The 18580-nt window shown below is 30.7% G+C and overlaps 1 protein-coding gene across 2 annotated transcripts; it reads right to left on the bottom strand.

The window, feature by feature from the left end:
• LOC109328317 (protein PLASTID MOVEMENT IMPAIRED 1-RELATED 1-like) lies at positions 993-5568 on the bottom strand. Of its 2 annotated transcripts, XM_019561729.1 has the most exons (4): positions 5458-5568; positions 2760-5164; positions 1490-2447; positions 993-1453 (listed from the first exon to the last, which is right to left on the bottom strand). In XM_019561729.1, the coding sequence occupies exons 2-4, from the start codon at positions 5162-5164 to the stop codon at positions 1277-1279; spliced, it is 3540 nt and encodes a 1179-aa protein (XP_019417274.1). In that variant the 5' UTR covers positions 5458-5568; the 3' UTR covers positions 993-1276. The 2 variants fall into 2 exon arrangements, with proteins under 2 accessions (XP_019417274.1, XP_019417273.1); XM_019561728.1 differs by having other exon boundaries at positions 993-2447.

The following is an 18580-nucleotide window of genomic DNA, read 5'->3' as shown; positions in this document are numbered from 1 at the left end:
TGTAAAGATTGGATTTCATATTGTGATGAGAATTTGAATTTACTGTAGTATTGGATTTCAGTTATAAAATGTGTTACTTCTATGATTCAGCGAGACCTTATACCAACACCTTGTTGGTCTTCACTCGTGATCTAGATACATGTACATGAAAGCTTCCAAAGAATAAACAAAGGAAAATGGAGCTGGAGGGCTCATTATTATACAGGTTTGCAATGTGTCTCTGGCTCAACTTACTGTTTTCTAGATACTCTTGTGGTTTTGGATCTAGATAACATGCTTACTCTTTAACACATGCCAAGAAGATCACAGGTTGGAAATATATATATATATATCACTCATTCATTCTGAGTGATCAATAATATTAAATTGTTTGATATTTGAATAAAATAATTTTAAATTCAGTAGTGTTATATGAGCAATTTGAATTATACTTTTCTTACAACAAATCAAAGTTCCATTTTTTTTACTTATTTTTCATTTATTATCTATACACATTTCAAAAAACACAACTAAAATAACATTTGGAGTATCATTTTTGTTGTCAAAATGGCATTTTTATTTTAGACCATATTTTATTGACTCATGCCAGAGACCATATTTTAGACCATTTTTATTGGTTTCTGGATATCAATGTTGAAATGTCATACTGCAGCCAAACCAGCTGAACATAACATGCTAAATCAGTGGTAAATGACTCTGTCATGATTCTCTGTACACATAACATAGTGCCAATATTTGATGGTGCTGTGACCTAGAGATGTTACTTGAACAGTGGAGAGGAGCACAGAGCACTGCAAGTGTGGTGGTCAGGACTGCGATACGGTTTACCCGATGTAATATACAAACGCTATTACATAACATAATACAATACAACAACAACCAAACATTTGTCGACTAGGTGAGGTCAGCTACATAGATATAACAACGTCATAATGTTCTGTCATAAAGCAAAGGACATGATACAATAGATGCATGCAAAAACTACAAACAACTTTACAAAAGAAAAACATGTCTACAGCAAAATCCAACCTGTTTTTTTTTGACAAGGTCCTGCATGTTATTTTCTACATATATCAAATACATTGTGATTATTCAAGGGCTAGTCCAGTTTCATTGATGGTATAGCAAAACCAAACAATCTCCCAGCACAGGTTCCAGAATCAAGAGCAGTTTATAATCACATGGCTCAACTAAAATATTTCCAGAAATAACAGCCTGTGAGAATAGGGATAAGCCCTCTTCAAGAAAAATCTGAATTGATGACACCACTCTTCAGTCAACTAAGTCTTATAGTTTCATCTGGTATGATGACATTGGGGTTTCTTATATGTGGATTCATTGCGGACAGTTGCTTCCATTTTGCTCCCGTACCATAAATTCGAGACGAGATGCTCCACAAGGTGTCACCAGGCTGCACCTTAGTGGTAACCGGAGCACTAGATTTAACCGCAGCCTTTGACTTCATTACCAGACGTTTGTTGTTCTTCCCCATTCCATTAGCAAGCAACCAGCGGGACCCAGACTGCTGCTGGCTTGAACTGCCCCAAAGCTTCTTCTTTTGAGGCTCAGTCTTCAAACCTGCAACATGAACTTCGGTAATTTTGAATTGAGGAATTCCCTCCTGTTCAGAGCTTTTATCCTCTTTATTGTCCTCCTTTATCTCCTCCACCTTCGCTGCTGCTACTACTTCGCTCTCATCATCCTTATCTTCATTGTTCCTTAACTCGGTCACATTAAAGAAAATTTTTGGCTTTGGTGGGACAAACACTCTCTCAACTTGTATAAGAGCAAGCATTGGTGTTCCAACAGGCTCATAATTTCTCAGTGGATCACGAAGTTGCACCATCAATGCTACTGTGAAATTGTTTCCCAGCAAACCACACTTTCTACCCTTCCCCCGTTTCCCCTTTGAACTCCCGCGTATAGAGTCAAACGAGTTAGCATGATGGGCTGCAAGAACTTTGGAAGTATGCTCACTGATATTATCCATGTCATCAATCTCACCTGCATCCAGCCTCATCCATTCATCAAGAGTCAATGACAGGCCTATCATCCCATCAACTCCGTCATTACTGCCGTCTTTGACATCCAACAACTGCAATCCAGCAGCTCCTTCCAGGCCAAGGGATCCACTAACATCAACCCCCTTACCCTTGAGAGCTGAAATATTATCCCCAATCGACTGAGCAACAATGTTTGACGGTGCATCCTCCTCTGACATCCCAGATTGTATTCTCAAACCCTCCACCGAAAGTGCTTCAATTTTATTCATAGCCAATGGAGCAAGATCTTCCAATGAAACAAACTCTGAGTCTGAGCCTGTCTGGTTTCTCACTGAACTTGAACTAATCTTATTAGGCTTTAGTCCAGGTGCTGTTCCTTTCAGCTCCCTTTGCACAGAAGTAGTATCTAGCCCTGTAATTGAATCATGCTGCAAATGACTCGGCCTACATAAATGAAAGCAAAGTTCAATCAGTAAACATTTAAGGAACGACTATCAAAAATTCTTAACTCCAAGAAAAGTCCTACAAGCAGGATAGAATAACGTCTCTGTTCACTTAAAAAAAATTCTGATTGTCAATCTCTAAAATTTGGTTCTCAAAATAAAAAATATATGAAAAAAAAATTCCTTCTAGGCTTCTACTATCCTTAACTAAAAAAGTTTTATCAGATAAGAAATTTTCAATCAGTAAACATTTAAGGAATGGCCATTGAAAAATCTAACTCCAAAAACAGTGATGCAAACAAGATATGCGAACCTTTCTGTTCCCTCTAAGGCAGGCATAGCTTCCCATGCTATTTGTTGCATTGTCTTCCCTGTGATATCTTCCAGAGGCATTAACTCCTTTGCCTGCATTGAGAGCTTCTCAATTCCCACTGAAGCCAAACACTGCAAAATGTCCATAATTCCAGAACCCATTTCTGCAGGTACCACAACAGGGTTGGAAACCTGCATGACTAAGCTCCCGCCACTTTTAGAGTTACTGAAAATTGAAGGATCCATGGACCGTAGAAAACCCCCATCTTTTGTCTGAAGAAAAGGGCCCAGCCCGTCAGCCAGAGGAGGCAACGTAGGCGGCTCTTCGGGGGGTAATGGAATTGGACTTCCAAAACCAGAGCAGTCTTTTGGTGGAGAATGATGAAAAGCCTTCTCATTCAAACCCCATTCACGCATTAAGGCTTCTGTTTCCAAGCCTTCTAGCATCTGAGCCCTCTGTTTGCTTCCGACATCATGAGACTCAACGACATGCTCCTCGGGCATAGATTGCAACAAGGATGATGACTTAATACCCTCAGAGGAGTTCCACTCCTCTGATCCAATAGAAGCATCAACTCCACCATATTCTTCATTATCATACTCCATGTCAAAACCAAATAATGAAAAGCCCCCATCTTGAGCCTCCTTCTCAAATTGTCTTAAAAGGATCTCTCTTGGAGACTCGGGCTCGCTTTCAGAACTCAAGCCTGTTGGACCGTGACCTACGCCTAGCATGCTTAAAAATTCACTGGTAACTAACTCTGTAACATCATCAAAGCTATGTGACTTTCTCCTATCATATTCAGATTTGGCTTCCATGATTTTAGGAGATTCCCATGCCACTGTCTTCAAATCTGAGACACTATTTAAAGCTGATTCAAACTCTTGCAGGAGCAGCTCTTCCGTGTATAAGTCATCCTCTTGACAAGAAAATCCAGGTGCCGCGGCCTGATCCTTAGAACTACTACCATTTACCTCATCCAGGGAATCATGTTTCACACTATCTTTAGAAGATACTTGTATCCCTGCAGCATCGAGGCTATCGGTACTGTATACTGTAGCAGCATCTTCAGGAGCCTTTATGATGGATTCCTCTGGTTTAACAGGCTCATCTAGCGACAATTCTATGCCCTTATCAACAACAAAAAATTCATCACCTTGACAGTCTTCAGGGTTTTCTTTTCCAGAATCGGGTAAAGGATAGCCATCTGGTTCAACCATTTTCAGTTTTTCTTGAAACACATCCACTTCATGTTTGTCATGCGCTGGACATGTATTTCCATCATCGCCTACATGCTCTTCAGGCTTTTCTTCCTGAAGATCAGGTGAAGCACAAGCATCTGGTTTGATCGGGTCAAGATTTTCTGTAAACACGTCAAGTTCAGGTTTACTGTGTGAAGGACTACATGCCTTTTCTTCATCAAATTTCTTGTATAAGACGTCTATTGAGCTGGCAAGTGCTGACTTTGAAACTGGCAGTATCTCACGAAGATCCTTTACCTCATCAAACTGTTTGGTTGACAAACTTTGAGCACGCCTCAAGTTGCTGCTTCCATCAAACTGTTTTGGTTTAACATCTGGTTTCATTAAAGCCGTACTATTCTGCCGAGAAGTCAAAACATTAGGAGCTTTATGGCTGTCTCTGGTAGCACTAGCATTATCACCAACCACCATATACCCAAAACTAACATTCATTACACCGCCCTTAGCCATTCCTGACAATCTAAAACTCGTAGTCCATTTCCCTGAGCTCTTCTCCTCTTCAAGCTCCTCCAGCGTAAGAGGAAGCAACCTCGTGAGGTCAACCCGGTGCTTCCCCAAATCAAGCTCCGGTGCAGTGATTAGAGAAGCATAGAGCAAAAAATGCTTCGCTTCGTACTTCGCGGAATGGTGAGGTCCACTCCTACTGCCATACACTGAACAAGTGTAAGAAAGCTTCTCTTCAAATTCAGCCACACCTTGAACTACCTTGGCCGGACGGGTCACCAAAACACCGTCTCGCCTCTTCCAAGACACACTAAGGCTAGCATCATCAAAATTGGAAGGTAACCCTTCAATCAAATGGACTTGGAGGTTAAAACTACAATTGAACCTCTTATTTCGGATATGCGAAAGGGCCTTCAATGGCCTCCAATTCCATATCGACTTCTTATCCTTCTGCAAATTATCATTATCATTACTTCTGCCGCTACTACTACTACTACTACTACCTTTGAGCCTTGATTTGGGTTCAGGTGATTGGGGTTTCCAAGTGGATTTAGATCGAGAAATTGCACTAGATGTTGAAATTTTTGAAGAATTTCTGTCCAAGTACATAGCTTTGTTTATAGTTTCAACATCTTTCACCAACTTTTTCTGATTACCAGCACCACTCTTCTCAACAGCTTCAGATTTTGCAAACATCATCTATAACCCAGGAACAAAAATTACATCAATTCAAATGAAACAGAACCAAACCCAGAATTTCATTGTAACAATAATAATAAAATAAAAAATCAATTTTTCATATACCAAAAAACATAAAATCCAAAAACAAACACACCCAGTCAAATATAATCTATAAAGGGTTAATAGATTAAGGACCCAGCTTCTGAAAATCAAAACTGAAACTTTCAAACCCAGAAAAGAATTCAACTTTTTTTCACTGAAAATAAAAGTTTGAGAGAGACAAAGAGAGAAAAAAAAAATGAAAATCTTACAGAGAGTTGCGTTTTATGTGAAGAGAGGGTTGATATCTTTATCTTCTCTCTCTCTCTTTGTTTCTCTCTCTGTTTCAACTTTGAAATGCCGCTACCTCGTTCAAAACGAAAGCTTGTAAGAAAGAGTGTTGAATATAATATTAACGCTCATTTTATATTTCATATCATACCCCTCTCTATTCTTATTATTCTTTTCTACCCTCTAACTCTTTCTTTTTCTATTTCTCACCACCCATTCACATATATATCAAAATTCTCTAAATCTAAGTCTTTCATTTTATTTTATTTTTGCAATGAAGGTTATGTGAAGAATATTAATTTATGTCATCTTTATCAACAAAATCTCTAGGTTATTTAAGACTCACTAATAAAGAGTTAGATCTAACATATTGTATTATTTAATTCAGATAGATTCGAGTATAATATATTTGTGATAAAAAATATAGTAAGATTTTTTATGATTTTTATATATTATAATCAATGTTATGAACATGAGTCGGACGTTACGGAAGATGTCACATATTAAGTTTAGCCGGTTAAAATAGTTAAATCGTTCGACCTGATTAGATAATTTCATACATAATTAATAGTTTTTATATATAAATATATAATTATATATAAATGTAAAAAATTTATATAATTAATAATTATGTATAATTACATTTAAGTAACATTTATTTTTCATTTTTTGGACTAGAGTAAAACAAAATATGAGAGTAATATTCTATTTTTAATTTTTAAGTGAATAGTTTGGTTAACTTTGTGGGTTAATTTGGTTTAATCGGGTTTAACACAGTTAGATCGGAATTTTTCCAGTTCAAAGCAGACTCTCATTTAGTTAAGATTATAAACCATAATCGTTTTCAAGTTCAGTCAGCAATCAAATCGGTCGGACCGTCCAATATGGTCTCGTTATTAAATTATAATACATAATATAACCACTTAGAAAGTTAGGGCCAATAGTTCCTTTTTAGTGGAATAAAAATTCTATGAAGAGGAGTAAATTTTGCAATTTCAACTTTAAACAATTATTAAAAATAAATTAGTTTCTAAAATGCATAAAATCCCGTGACGGTGCCTTTTAAAAATGAAAAGATTTGACCTTCATCATAATTAAAAATATCCTTTCTATATTATTTTATTTGTGGGTGATGTATAGAAATTAAGATAATCAATTAATCTATTGCCTACAAATATAAAATAACATATTTTAACTAAAATATCTCTAATAATTACTATTTAATATTATCATTGTTTATTTAATTTGGAAAAAGGTACTTATTGATCCTTAATATTTTAGAGTAACAAATGATATAAAAAATTAAAATGATAAGTACGCAGAAAAAGGTAAAAATTAAAAAGAATGAAGAATAAGATGCAAATAGTAGATAAAAGAAGGGGCTGCAATTAAATTATGGAAAATGCTAGCAATTTTCCTTGGTTTGTCAGCTATTTTTAAAAGTCACTTTTCATTTGTTATTGGTCAAAAAAATAATTAATTATTAAAATTTTAATTTAAATATATTTTTCAATTAATCATAATAATTGGCACATTGAGCGGCACACATTGTGAAAACATTCGGATGCTCCTACTCATAAGATATAATAGGATTTTTATTAATGAGTTTAATATTTTTTTTAGTATAAGTATTTCATATTTTATACATTACTGTATCATTGATTATTTATTATTTTATTAATAGTATACCTATTAAAATCATGTATTATTAATGGTGATAATATAAAAACACTAATATTATCATTGTATACCTATTAAAATCATTATTACTGTTTCTCTCATTATTAAATTCATCAATATTGTTATTAAGACTATATACATATTGTTATTTACAACGTATAATTCAATTACTTGAATGATATAGGAAAAAAAATATTTTATTAGAATAAAGTATTTCTTATAATATAATTTATCCTATCTATGTTAGTAAATGTATGATATATGTACTATGTTGTTTAATTTTATAAATATTTTTGTAGAAAATGATTAAACATAACACATGTTATGATTTCAGCGATTGAAGAAGATAACTTATCTCTTTATATCATGAGATATTTTATTCTTTTATTTTATATATTCTCAATTATAAGAAGAATATTTTGTTTTTGTTTCAAATATAAGACAATTTAATTATTTTTACATATTTTTGGTATCACATTTAACTAAAACAATTTCTCGTGTATGAATAATAAATTAATTAATTATACATTTTTATTAAAAAAATATAATTAATTGAATATTAATTCATTTTCTTAATATGTGTGAATTAATTAAATTCCTTATAAAATGGATCACATGGACTAGAACTCTAGAAGGTTTAAAGTTCTATTTTTATGTCCAATTTTGAAAACTGTGGAAGTAATCATGAAAGTTTTTGAGTTGCAAATCAATTTTGACCAAACATGAGACATTTTGACTAGGTCTGATTATTATTTTTCAAAATTATCCATTTTAAGCAATTTAATTAGATGTTTGATGTATTTATGATATTATAATAGTACGGTGTCTAGTTCACTAATTTTTTAATTTAACCCATACAAAATATAATACAATCATTATAATGCAATCGAGAATAATATATTGATTTATACACAGTTAATATATATTCTATCATTTATTTAAATTATTTTTCTATAGAGATAAAGATAATTAAAAATTAATAGTTAATAATATAATGATAATGTATAAATTTTACCGCGTATATTTTCCTCATCATTTATTATTAAAGAAAATGTTATATATACTGACGGTGTAAGAGTTTTTTACAATATCATCATCCAACATTTATTTTTAGTCATCATCGACTTTTCAAAAAGTAATCTAAAAGAATGATGGATAATACAATAACTATATATACATATTTACTCTTAATCCTCTTATTATTATTATGCCATGCCCCTTCCTATCCTAAACGTGCAAATATACTTTACTTTGCATCACACATTAAGTCATTCCCTCTTTATGCTCATCAAGTTTTCTTTTAACTTCCCTTTAATTATTGTGTATTGTTAAGGTTTTCAATGAATTCTTAAAAAATATTTTTCTCAAATGGTCACAATTTTGTTACAAAATCAATTATGTGGCTTTAAGTAGTATTTGATATTTTTATATTTTTATTTTATGTTAAAATATTAAAAATAGTGCCACTTTAAATTCTTCTTTTTTGTACAACTTGAAATTTATTTGACATAAGCCCACTTCTCGGATGCACAAAAATGCATTTGGCATATTATTCCTTGTTAAAAATGAGGAGAACTCAATTAATAGATTAATATATATATAAGAGCATAACCATATATATATATATAAATATAAGTATATATCTTAATTCAACAAGTCACAAGTTTATATATCTATTCTATAAATAAAATAGTTTCACTATAGAAAAAAGACAATACAATAATAATAAGAGTGAGGAAGAACTATCAGCATTTAAAGAATCTAATTTAAAGTATACCAAAATAGTAGGTGTGTCTTTTATTCATTAAAGATTAAATTCATTTTAATATTTTTAACTATCTGAATTTGATATGAACTTTAAAAAAAACAAAGTTATATAAAATAACAAAAGAAGATAATGACCATAAACTAGCTTTTATAATATTATCAAGAGAGTGACGTTTGTTACTATGAACAATTACATATCCCAAAAAATATTAGTTCCTAAGTCATAATGTGAATGAATATCCTTGATTATAAGAAAATATATAGAATATGGTAGCTTTTATGATACATTGGAAGAAGATAAAAGACTTTTAACTTTACACATTATAAGTCACACTCACTTTTATAAGATTATTTTACCAACAAGTTGACTTAGTGATGTAAAGTCCTATGAGATCCAATGATTGAGGGTTCGATTCATGAGAGTGACACTTGTTGGGAGGAGTAATTACGTACCCAAAAGAGATTAGTTAATTACCCAAGAAAGTGATGAAATATTATTGGTAGTACCAATTTTTTTTATAAGATCATTTTGGAATCTTTATTGAGAAAAAATGTATTCACGGATGTGGTAAAAACTTTATACATTATCATCACATCATTTATCATTCATATTAAATCATTACTAACTTTTTAAAAAATAATTTAAATAAATAATATGTAATATTACAAAATATGTATTAATTTTTACACTAATAATGTTATACTCATTTTTAATTTGTTCATATTTATATGATCATCTTAAAAAGTTATATTTCTTATGAAAATATCTTTATTTACTCAAATAATTGGAGTGGAAAAATAATGATTTAGTCTAATTAATGAATTAAAACTTTGATAAACTACATATGGTTATAGATTTAATTGTGTTTCTATATTCCTTAATCTATGTAAAATTATCCAAATTGATCTTATAAAAAAAGTAGTTCAATATTATAGTTTTCTCAGCCTTAACAGGGTTGGAGATAAAGAAACAAACAAGGGTAACTTATCCAGTTATCCTGGGAAACTAAAGATATAATTTCATTAGTTATTTAAATACATAATTTCCCAAACAAATTATATATTTATGATTAATTATCCTTGCCCCAAAGGGTTGAGTTAACAAAATCTTTAATATCATAATACACCTTTGTGCCTTCTTATTTTTTCCTTAGGACATAGGCACGCAGTACCAAATTATATTATTAAATCTTATAAGACCTTTTTATTTTTCATATTTATAATTTGATTTGTATTTATATAATAATAATATAAGATTTTTCTATATTATTATTACTGTGTCATTCATCATTCATATATTAATTAATATTGACTCTTAAATAAATGTAATTCAAATCAATCAATAATGAATAATGAATAATGTATTTTGCGTATAAAAATCATATAATAACAATATATAAATGTTAAAAATTTATAATTTATCCACTAATGATAATAAATATTAGTGTAATATCTATACATATTTATGCACTAATAATATGAAAATTTATACACAATCAATACATCATTCACTATTTATTCATATTACTTTTTTTTAAAGTTAGTGATAATTGAAAATGAATTGTAAATAATAATATAACATTGTATAAAACTCTTACATCATCATTATATACATTTTTCTCTAATTAAATATCTCTTATCACATCAATCTCCACGTTCATCTTAAACCAACACATGAATTGTATTTACATAAAAAACAAAGACATGCACATCCCATAAATAAAACTTTGTTCAATATTATGTTATGAGTAATTAAAAAAAATTACTTTACATCTTACTCACTCTTTCTATAAAAAGTTACATGTTTCTTATATTTAAACATTTATATCAAACTTAAATAATTAAAAATAATAAAATGAATTTAATCCCCAACATAGAAACCAAACCAAGCTCTTGCATATGCACATGTATTATTCTAGCTTTAAAATAAAAGTTTATAAATATACCAACTACAATATTCCATATTTGCGTATTGTATTGACCCTTTGGGTAAACTTGGAAACACATTTAAAAAAACATTTGGTAAGTAGAAATTATAAGGAGCAAAGTTTTAAAGAGTGGATTAAATTTCTAAGGAGAAAAAATAAAAAAATATTATATTTGCCTTCTTTCATAATACAATCTATAACATTGACATGTTTAAATTGATGGTTGGAAGGCATAAATAAATAAATAAATAAATTGTGTAGGACCCGAATGTCATGGATGTTATTTTTTCCATATAAGTTTCATAAAATTCAGGAAGCTCATAAAGCAATTGAAAAGGTGTTTTTTTAGACTAGTTGCAACATAAATTGAACATATTAATAGTTTTTCAGGTCTTTTTCAATCATGGAAGATGGTTACTTCAACCAATCTAAATCATAGTTTCCAAATTAAAAAATATACTAAAGTTGTCATTGTCTATTTGAGACAAAAATGAAATTGCCTCTATATAATTGAGAAAGACAAATTCATGCATGGATCCTCCATGTTCACACCCTAGACCCTAGATTACCAAATTTGCAATCATTCCAAAACCAAAAGTTCATCACTATTGAAATTTTCTCATAATATGAGATAAACAATAAGTTTGAAGATTTCTATATTTAATTTATTAAAAAATAATTAAAATGTACACAGTTAAAAGAATATTATGTTACATATCAATAGATATACTCGATCAGTATTAGAAATGATCTATATTCCCATGTTATAAAAAAGTGACATATTGCATCATACATAAAAGAATGTATTTGGAATATTTTTGAATTATTGTCACATGCATGCACTAGTTAGCCAACTAGCATTTGTGTTACCTTATGGTATCTTTGGAAATTCTTTATAGACAAGTCCTAGATGATTTTCTTAAGGTATTTTAGAACTCTTCTAATTGCTTTCAAATAATCAAATATCTCATTAATTTTGTACATTGAAATCTTGCAAAGAAAAGAAACATCTGGTCTAGTAAAAATGCATGTATAACATAGATTAGACTAACAATAATGTAACGTCCCGGAGATTACTTTATAAATATTGTGATTAAAATGAGATTTTTTAATATATTATTAAAAATTGTTTTATTTATATTCATTTTTTTTTCGAGACATCACGTTCTTAGTAACATAAACTGCGGAAAATCAATGACGGTTACATAACGGTAATTGAAAATGATACAATATTTTCCTGAATACTTCTTCATTAATAATTAGACTTGACCCTACAACACGTATAACGAGGTCTTGCTTGGTCAAGTAAAATGATAGTACATAATACAAGGCGAAATCTAATCATCACCCAACTGAAGCTACAAAATAGGCTGAATTCTTCAGCACTACAAAAGTACTCTACACAGATACCCTAACCCCAAAAATCAAAAAGGAAAAGGAAATATCTCCTAACGGCTAGCTCCAACACTAACGGAGGCACTAGAACCCTCACTCGGGACCTCCTCCAGCTCGGAGTCCAAAGAGAGATCTATCACCTCGATAGAGTCCTCTATGTGGACCAACTCCACACAATCCTCATCTTTAGATTCCATCTCCTCCATAGTATCATAGGCAGAACCCCGCGACCTAATCTTTATCCTAGCATATGCATGCGATTCTAGCATTGTACGCCGAGCGGCTCTCCTTGGCAGTATAAAACGGGTCACATCATTCCAACTTCTTCGCCTCATTGACGGCCCTACGTCAGTTGGTCAACAAGGAGTCGAAGACTGGGTAGATGACACAATAGGTACCGGCCTCCAGCCTGGTAGAGTGAAAGAAGTCTCCATGACTGCATGGTGAGATGGAAAACGCATAGTGGTGCCGTTACACACCATCTCCGGCTCCAGACCACAAGGGTCTATGTAGGTATAGCGGTCCCCACCAATTCTCCATGCCCCCTAGCGGGACATCGAGAATCGATAACTCTGAATCCGCACCGATTTGTCCATCTAGACAAGGATGTACACTAAAATACAAGCAGAAAGAAAATGAGTAAGACATCTAATGAATATTTTTCATCGACAACGTGAAGTTATACAGAATATCACATCCATACATAACACACATAATATACATACTATGTTATCACATACATAAATGCAGCTGATGAATGATGTTTGTAACTCAGGATATGGGGATCAATATCCACGAGTTAAATATATGAATGTTATATTTAGTTCATTCATCCTTACACCAATATCCTCCCAATAAGCTATTCAGGAATACAGGGGATACAGGGGACTCGTCTCACCTAGACTCTCTCTCAAGGTTTTTGCTGACGTATCACCACCATCGCCGTCCATTTCAACATCTTGGGGCTCATTCATCTCTCGTAACTTGCCTCTCCACTACTTCATCATTCATAATGAGTGTGCACACTAACCGAGGTTAGATGATTAAATCTTTTAATCATTATTTATTTTTATATGACCGACCCAACCTAAGACATCTCCCAAAGAAATGCTTCTTGTGGGGCCCGATCTTATGTCATAACATAAAAGAGGAATAATATCCTCACCACTACGAACCATCGTTGAATCACCCTGGACGTGTCAATGGCCAAGCCACTTACGGTCAGATGATCTCGCTTCGTGGTAAACATGACATTTTGGGCCTCCCCTTTAATGACATAAGAGTCGATAATCTTGCCAAGAGGATCCTATGTAATCATGTTACCACCAACAGCCCATACTACTGATAGATAATGTTTACTTATGCTCTAGTGATAGGTATTTATTTCACCTTTGGGACATCAATCCTTTTTAAAGTATTTTATCTTGTATTACTCGCATTCTCATACTTTCCATCATTTAGACGATTTTATAACACTGATAATCGATAATACCAAAGGTTAATCAATTATTCCTAGTTACAGTAGCTAAAATAATTATGACTTCTGATATCGATAATCGATTACCATACCAGGTAATCGATTATGTCCATCGGACATGGAGATTTTAGAATATTGATAAACGATTATGTTACATATTAATCGATTATTCCTAGTTACAATAGCTACAAGATTCTGATTTTTGATATCGATAATCGATTATGAACCATGGTAATCGATTATGACCATTAGACAATGGGGGTTTTAGAATATGGAAAATTGAATATCTCAAGGGATAGTTGATCTTTCCCAGTTACAGTTATTCGAGTAATGTTCATACATGGATCACCACAACATTACTCCACACATAGACATAACTTAAATGATATGAGTTAAGAGATCATCCGTATTTAATCCTAACAGATAAACAATTGATTAAGTACGAGATTTCTTAATACTCAAGACAACTCCAAACTTTTGAGGTAGTTTAGGAGGTCTGGATGTCATATCATGATACCACTGTATCACAAAGTATTATCCATCACCTTAGAGTGTCGTGTGAGTGGTTCCCTCGGTGATAAGTGCGAAACGAGTATGTTGCCCAACTTCGGAAGCTTCAGAAATAAACACAAGAACAAATCAGTAGGTTGGCGAGTTAAAATTCTTGCATGATAACCTTAGGTAAAGACATCTTTTAATCTATCATGGATTCAATCACTTTCATCCATCCGGTTCAAAATTACATATTTTTGAACCATCATTTATCATCGAAAGTCTTGTTTAAGAAAATAATCATTTTTAAAATAAGACTTTAACAAAACTTGTAATTTTAACTTCAACACAAATTAATACTTTCATGAAGACTTTTTAAGTTATATTCACCACTTAAAAGTAAGTTAGTTAAACAAAGTCAACACTTTAAATCAATATCTCTTAAGTTAAACTTACCACTTTAAAGTAAGCTAACTCAAATGGATTCAATACTTTTGAACAATAAAACTTCATGGTTATTTCAACACATTTCATTCTAACGCAACCACAAGAGTTGATAGTGTTGATCTCATTCATAAAAACAATATTTTGAAATCAAGATATTTTATGTTAAACTTACCACCTTAAAGTAAGCTAACTAAAGTATAATAAACAAAACTCTATGGTCATCTCAACACATTTTATTCTAAAGCAACCACAAAGTTTAATAGTGTTGATCACATAATCAAGAACAACATATCAAAAGTTAACATTTTAAATCAAGATATCTTAAGTTAAACTTACCACTTTAAAGTAAGCTAACTTAAGTTGATTCAATAAAACTCTATGATCATCTCAACACATTTCATTCTAAAGCAACCACAAGGGTTGATAACGTTGATCTCATTCATAAAAACAATATTTTAAAATTAAAATATTTTCTGTTAAACTTACCACTTTGAAGTAAACTAACTAAAGTAGATTCAACAAAACTCTATGGTCATCTCAACACATTTCATCCTAAAGCAACCATAAGGGTTGATAGTGTTGATCACATAATCAAGAACAACATATCAAAAATTAACATTTTAAATCAAGACATCTTAAGTTAAACTTACCACTTTAAAGTAAGCTAACTTAAGTTGATTCAATAAAACTCTATGGTCATCTCAATTGAAGCAACCACAAGAGTTGATAGTGTTGATTACATAATCAAGAACAATATACTAAAATATGATAACTATCTAAGGGTGTATGTGTGAGAGATTGAGAAAACAAGAAGATAAATACCTTGAAATCTCTTAGAAGTGCTTAGAATACAAAGTGAGAAAGTGAGGAAAAAAAGTGTTGTCCCTCAAGGCCAAGGGGTTGCTTTTATAGAGGGGGAAGTCAGATTTGGGGGGAGATCAAAGTGGTTCCCCAAAATCATGTTGGTGTAAGAAGTTGATGAGTGATTTAGAGGATTATGTAAGTGATTATACTTTTTCTTATTCAACAAGCAAGCTTGACTCATGAATGGACGATGTAACTAATGCGATGAAATATTGTGATTAAAACCATGTCCGAGTATTGTTGGTTAAAACTTGACTGGAGATTAAAAATCTCCCGATTTAGGGTTACATTTAGAACGTCGAAACTTGGATTTCGGAGTGAAAAATATCTATAGATGAGTTATGAACAAACTTGGTGTCTATTTTGACTCAATAATATTTTGAAGCTAATGGTGCAATCGTAATTCGATTCCGAGTTATGAAACTCAAAAATCACATTTCGGCGAATTTAGGTGAATTTGGGCCCAAAAGAGTCCCAAAGACTTTCCGTCTCAGAAATTTATGAAAATTTACCATAAATTAGGAAATCATAATACAAGACTAAAACTCAACTGATGTTTAACCTAAATCAATACCAATTAATTTCTAAAATTAATCGATTATCAATTAAATAATTAATAAAACGCGTACAGAAAATCACGGTGTTATGAATGACACACTCATTTTGAGCAAATAAAAATCCAACAAAGTCTCCTTGAATACGTGAAGCATTGAAGGGACATTTCTTCCTCAAATTCTAATTAATATATCTAAAAGTTAATAATAATTAAATATGAATGATTAATGATGCAATGACAACATAAAACTCATATTTTATCGGTATATATTTCTACTCTTTCATTTATTTTGATAGGTCAAAATGTCGATATATTTTGGTTAGAGGTGTGTATAACCAAAAAACAGGTGTAGATATGTTAGAAAAAGAGAATATTGCAGCTTGGTGTTTTATAAATAATGAGACATGTGGCACGCAGCTAATAATGTTGTTCTTTGTTGACACTTGCATTCTTATCATCATTCCACATCTTCCCATTCTTTTATTAAGCATATGTTTTTTAATAATTAGGTATTAGTCATGAAACTTTTCTTTTTAAATATTATTAGTAAGACTTTTCAAACACCAGCTGCATTGGTTGAACGAAAATTCATTATTAATCTTAATTTCACTACTTTTTAAGAATGTCATATATCACTTCTTTTTATATATATAAAAAGTTGGAAAACAGAGTTTTTGGGAGAGACATATTGCTAGAAAAGGTCAAGTTCAACTTTGCTTTAAATATATCGAACATTTATAGCATATATGAAAATGAATCTCCTTTATTTACATATTAAAAAAATTCAAAGCATATGTCCGACATATTTAAAAGTTTGATCAATTAGCTTATTTAAAGATTATCATGTTATAAGGTCTTGAAATAAGTTAAAATATTTATATTTGAATAGGCTAATACATATATTTTATCTAGGTCCATCTAATCCTAAACATTATATTATATTATTATACACATTTTATATTAAAGTTACATATATAATAGTATTACTTATATTAAAATAATATAATATGAATGTTATTAAACAATATAATTAAATAAGTCAATATGTTAGATTTAAGAGTTTAAAATCTGTGCACTGACTGTGTAAAGTTTTTTACACTGTCAGCACATCATTCACCATTAATTTGTAATATTTTTGTTTGAAGTCAATGATAACATATGAATTGAGTGATACAGGTTTGCTGACAATGTAAAAACATTTATACTGTCAGTGTATATATATTAAATTTAATAGATTTTTTTTTGCATGTTGAAGTATGACATGTGAAACTAAGTACATTTTTTTAAAAGTATTAGCTAAACCTATTTATGAAAAAACTCATTCTTGCCTAGTATATTATAAGTGAGATGTAGATCGTTGATAAAGGACTTAATCTATTTTAACCCATAATTACTACTCCCTTGTTACCAATTCTAGTGATATAAATAGACTCAGTTCTAACATATCAAAGATTCTATCTAGAAAAACAATAAATATATTTATTGAAAAGATATGAGTTTAATTTGCTCATTTATGAATAAAATTGATATTGAGTGGCGAGTATATAATTATATATTGATTTGACATTCCATTGTGTATGAAGAAATCATGTCATTTTCAGGGATACGCCGTACGATGCTATGTGACTTTTTGATTTCATCTATTTCAGATAGACCTGTCATTTCTAATCCCTTTTCATTAAACTACTTTTGGTTAAGAAACCAATTTTTAATTTATTATTATTATTATTTTTAATTATTAATTATGAGTATATAAATAAATGATAAATAATATACTCGTTTCACATAATAATATACAATATTGTTTTCATCTCTTATATCAATTTTTATATTTAATTTTGGAGTTAACTATAATACTAACAATTGGAATAGTTAAAGAATATTATTATAAATTAGATGCTAAACTGTAAATAAAATAAATTGTTAAATGATTATATTGTTTTAATAGGGAGAGATATCTTGTATGTATTTAAAAATTAAAAAAATAAGGATTGAAAATTAAATATATAAATTTTGGTTTTAATCCCTGTTTTGAGGTATAATTCTTAAATACTTCAAATTTTATTTTTAGTTGATAACAATCATGGTTTTTATACTGTTAATAATATCTTTTTATACTTTTGGATAAGGACTAATCATTTTCTGGGGTCATAATTGCGTCTGTCAACAAGTATTCTTATAGAAATCAAGTTTTAATTTTTTGTTTATCCTAAAATCTAGTAGATTTTATACTACTAAACTAACATTTTGTTTATCGATAAGAATCATATGATTAATAATAACATAGATAATTAATAATGCAATAGCACAGGTACATCTTGGGAAGGATTACAATTAAAATAAGAAATAAAATCAGGGAAAAAGGGAAGGATTACAATTGAATTTAGTTATAGAACTATTTCTATTTTTTTAAAACAAATACTTTTTTACTATTAGGTATTTAAATCAGTTTTACAATATAGTAAATTATTTATAATATTTTTAACTTCATCCCTTTT

Source organism: Lupinus angustifolius, chromosome LG15 (assembly GCF_001865875.1).
Source record: "Lupinus angustifolius cultivar Tanjil chromosome LG15, LupAngTanjil_v1.0, whole genome shotgun sequence".
Taxonomy (NCBI): Eukaryota; Viridiplantae; Streptophyta; class Magnoliopsida; order Fabales; family Fabaceae; genus Lupinus; species Lupinus angustifolius.
Note: the sequence above shows the minus strand (reverse complement) of the source record. Positions and strands in the feature narration are given on the sequence as shown.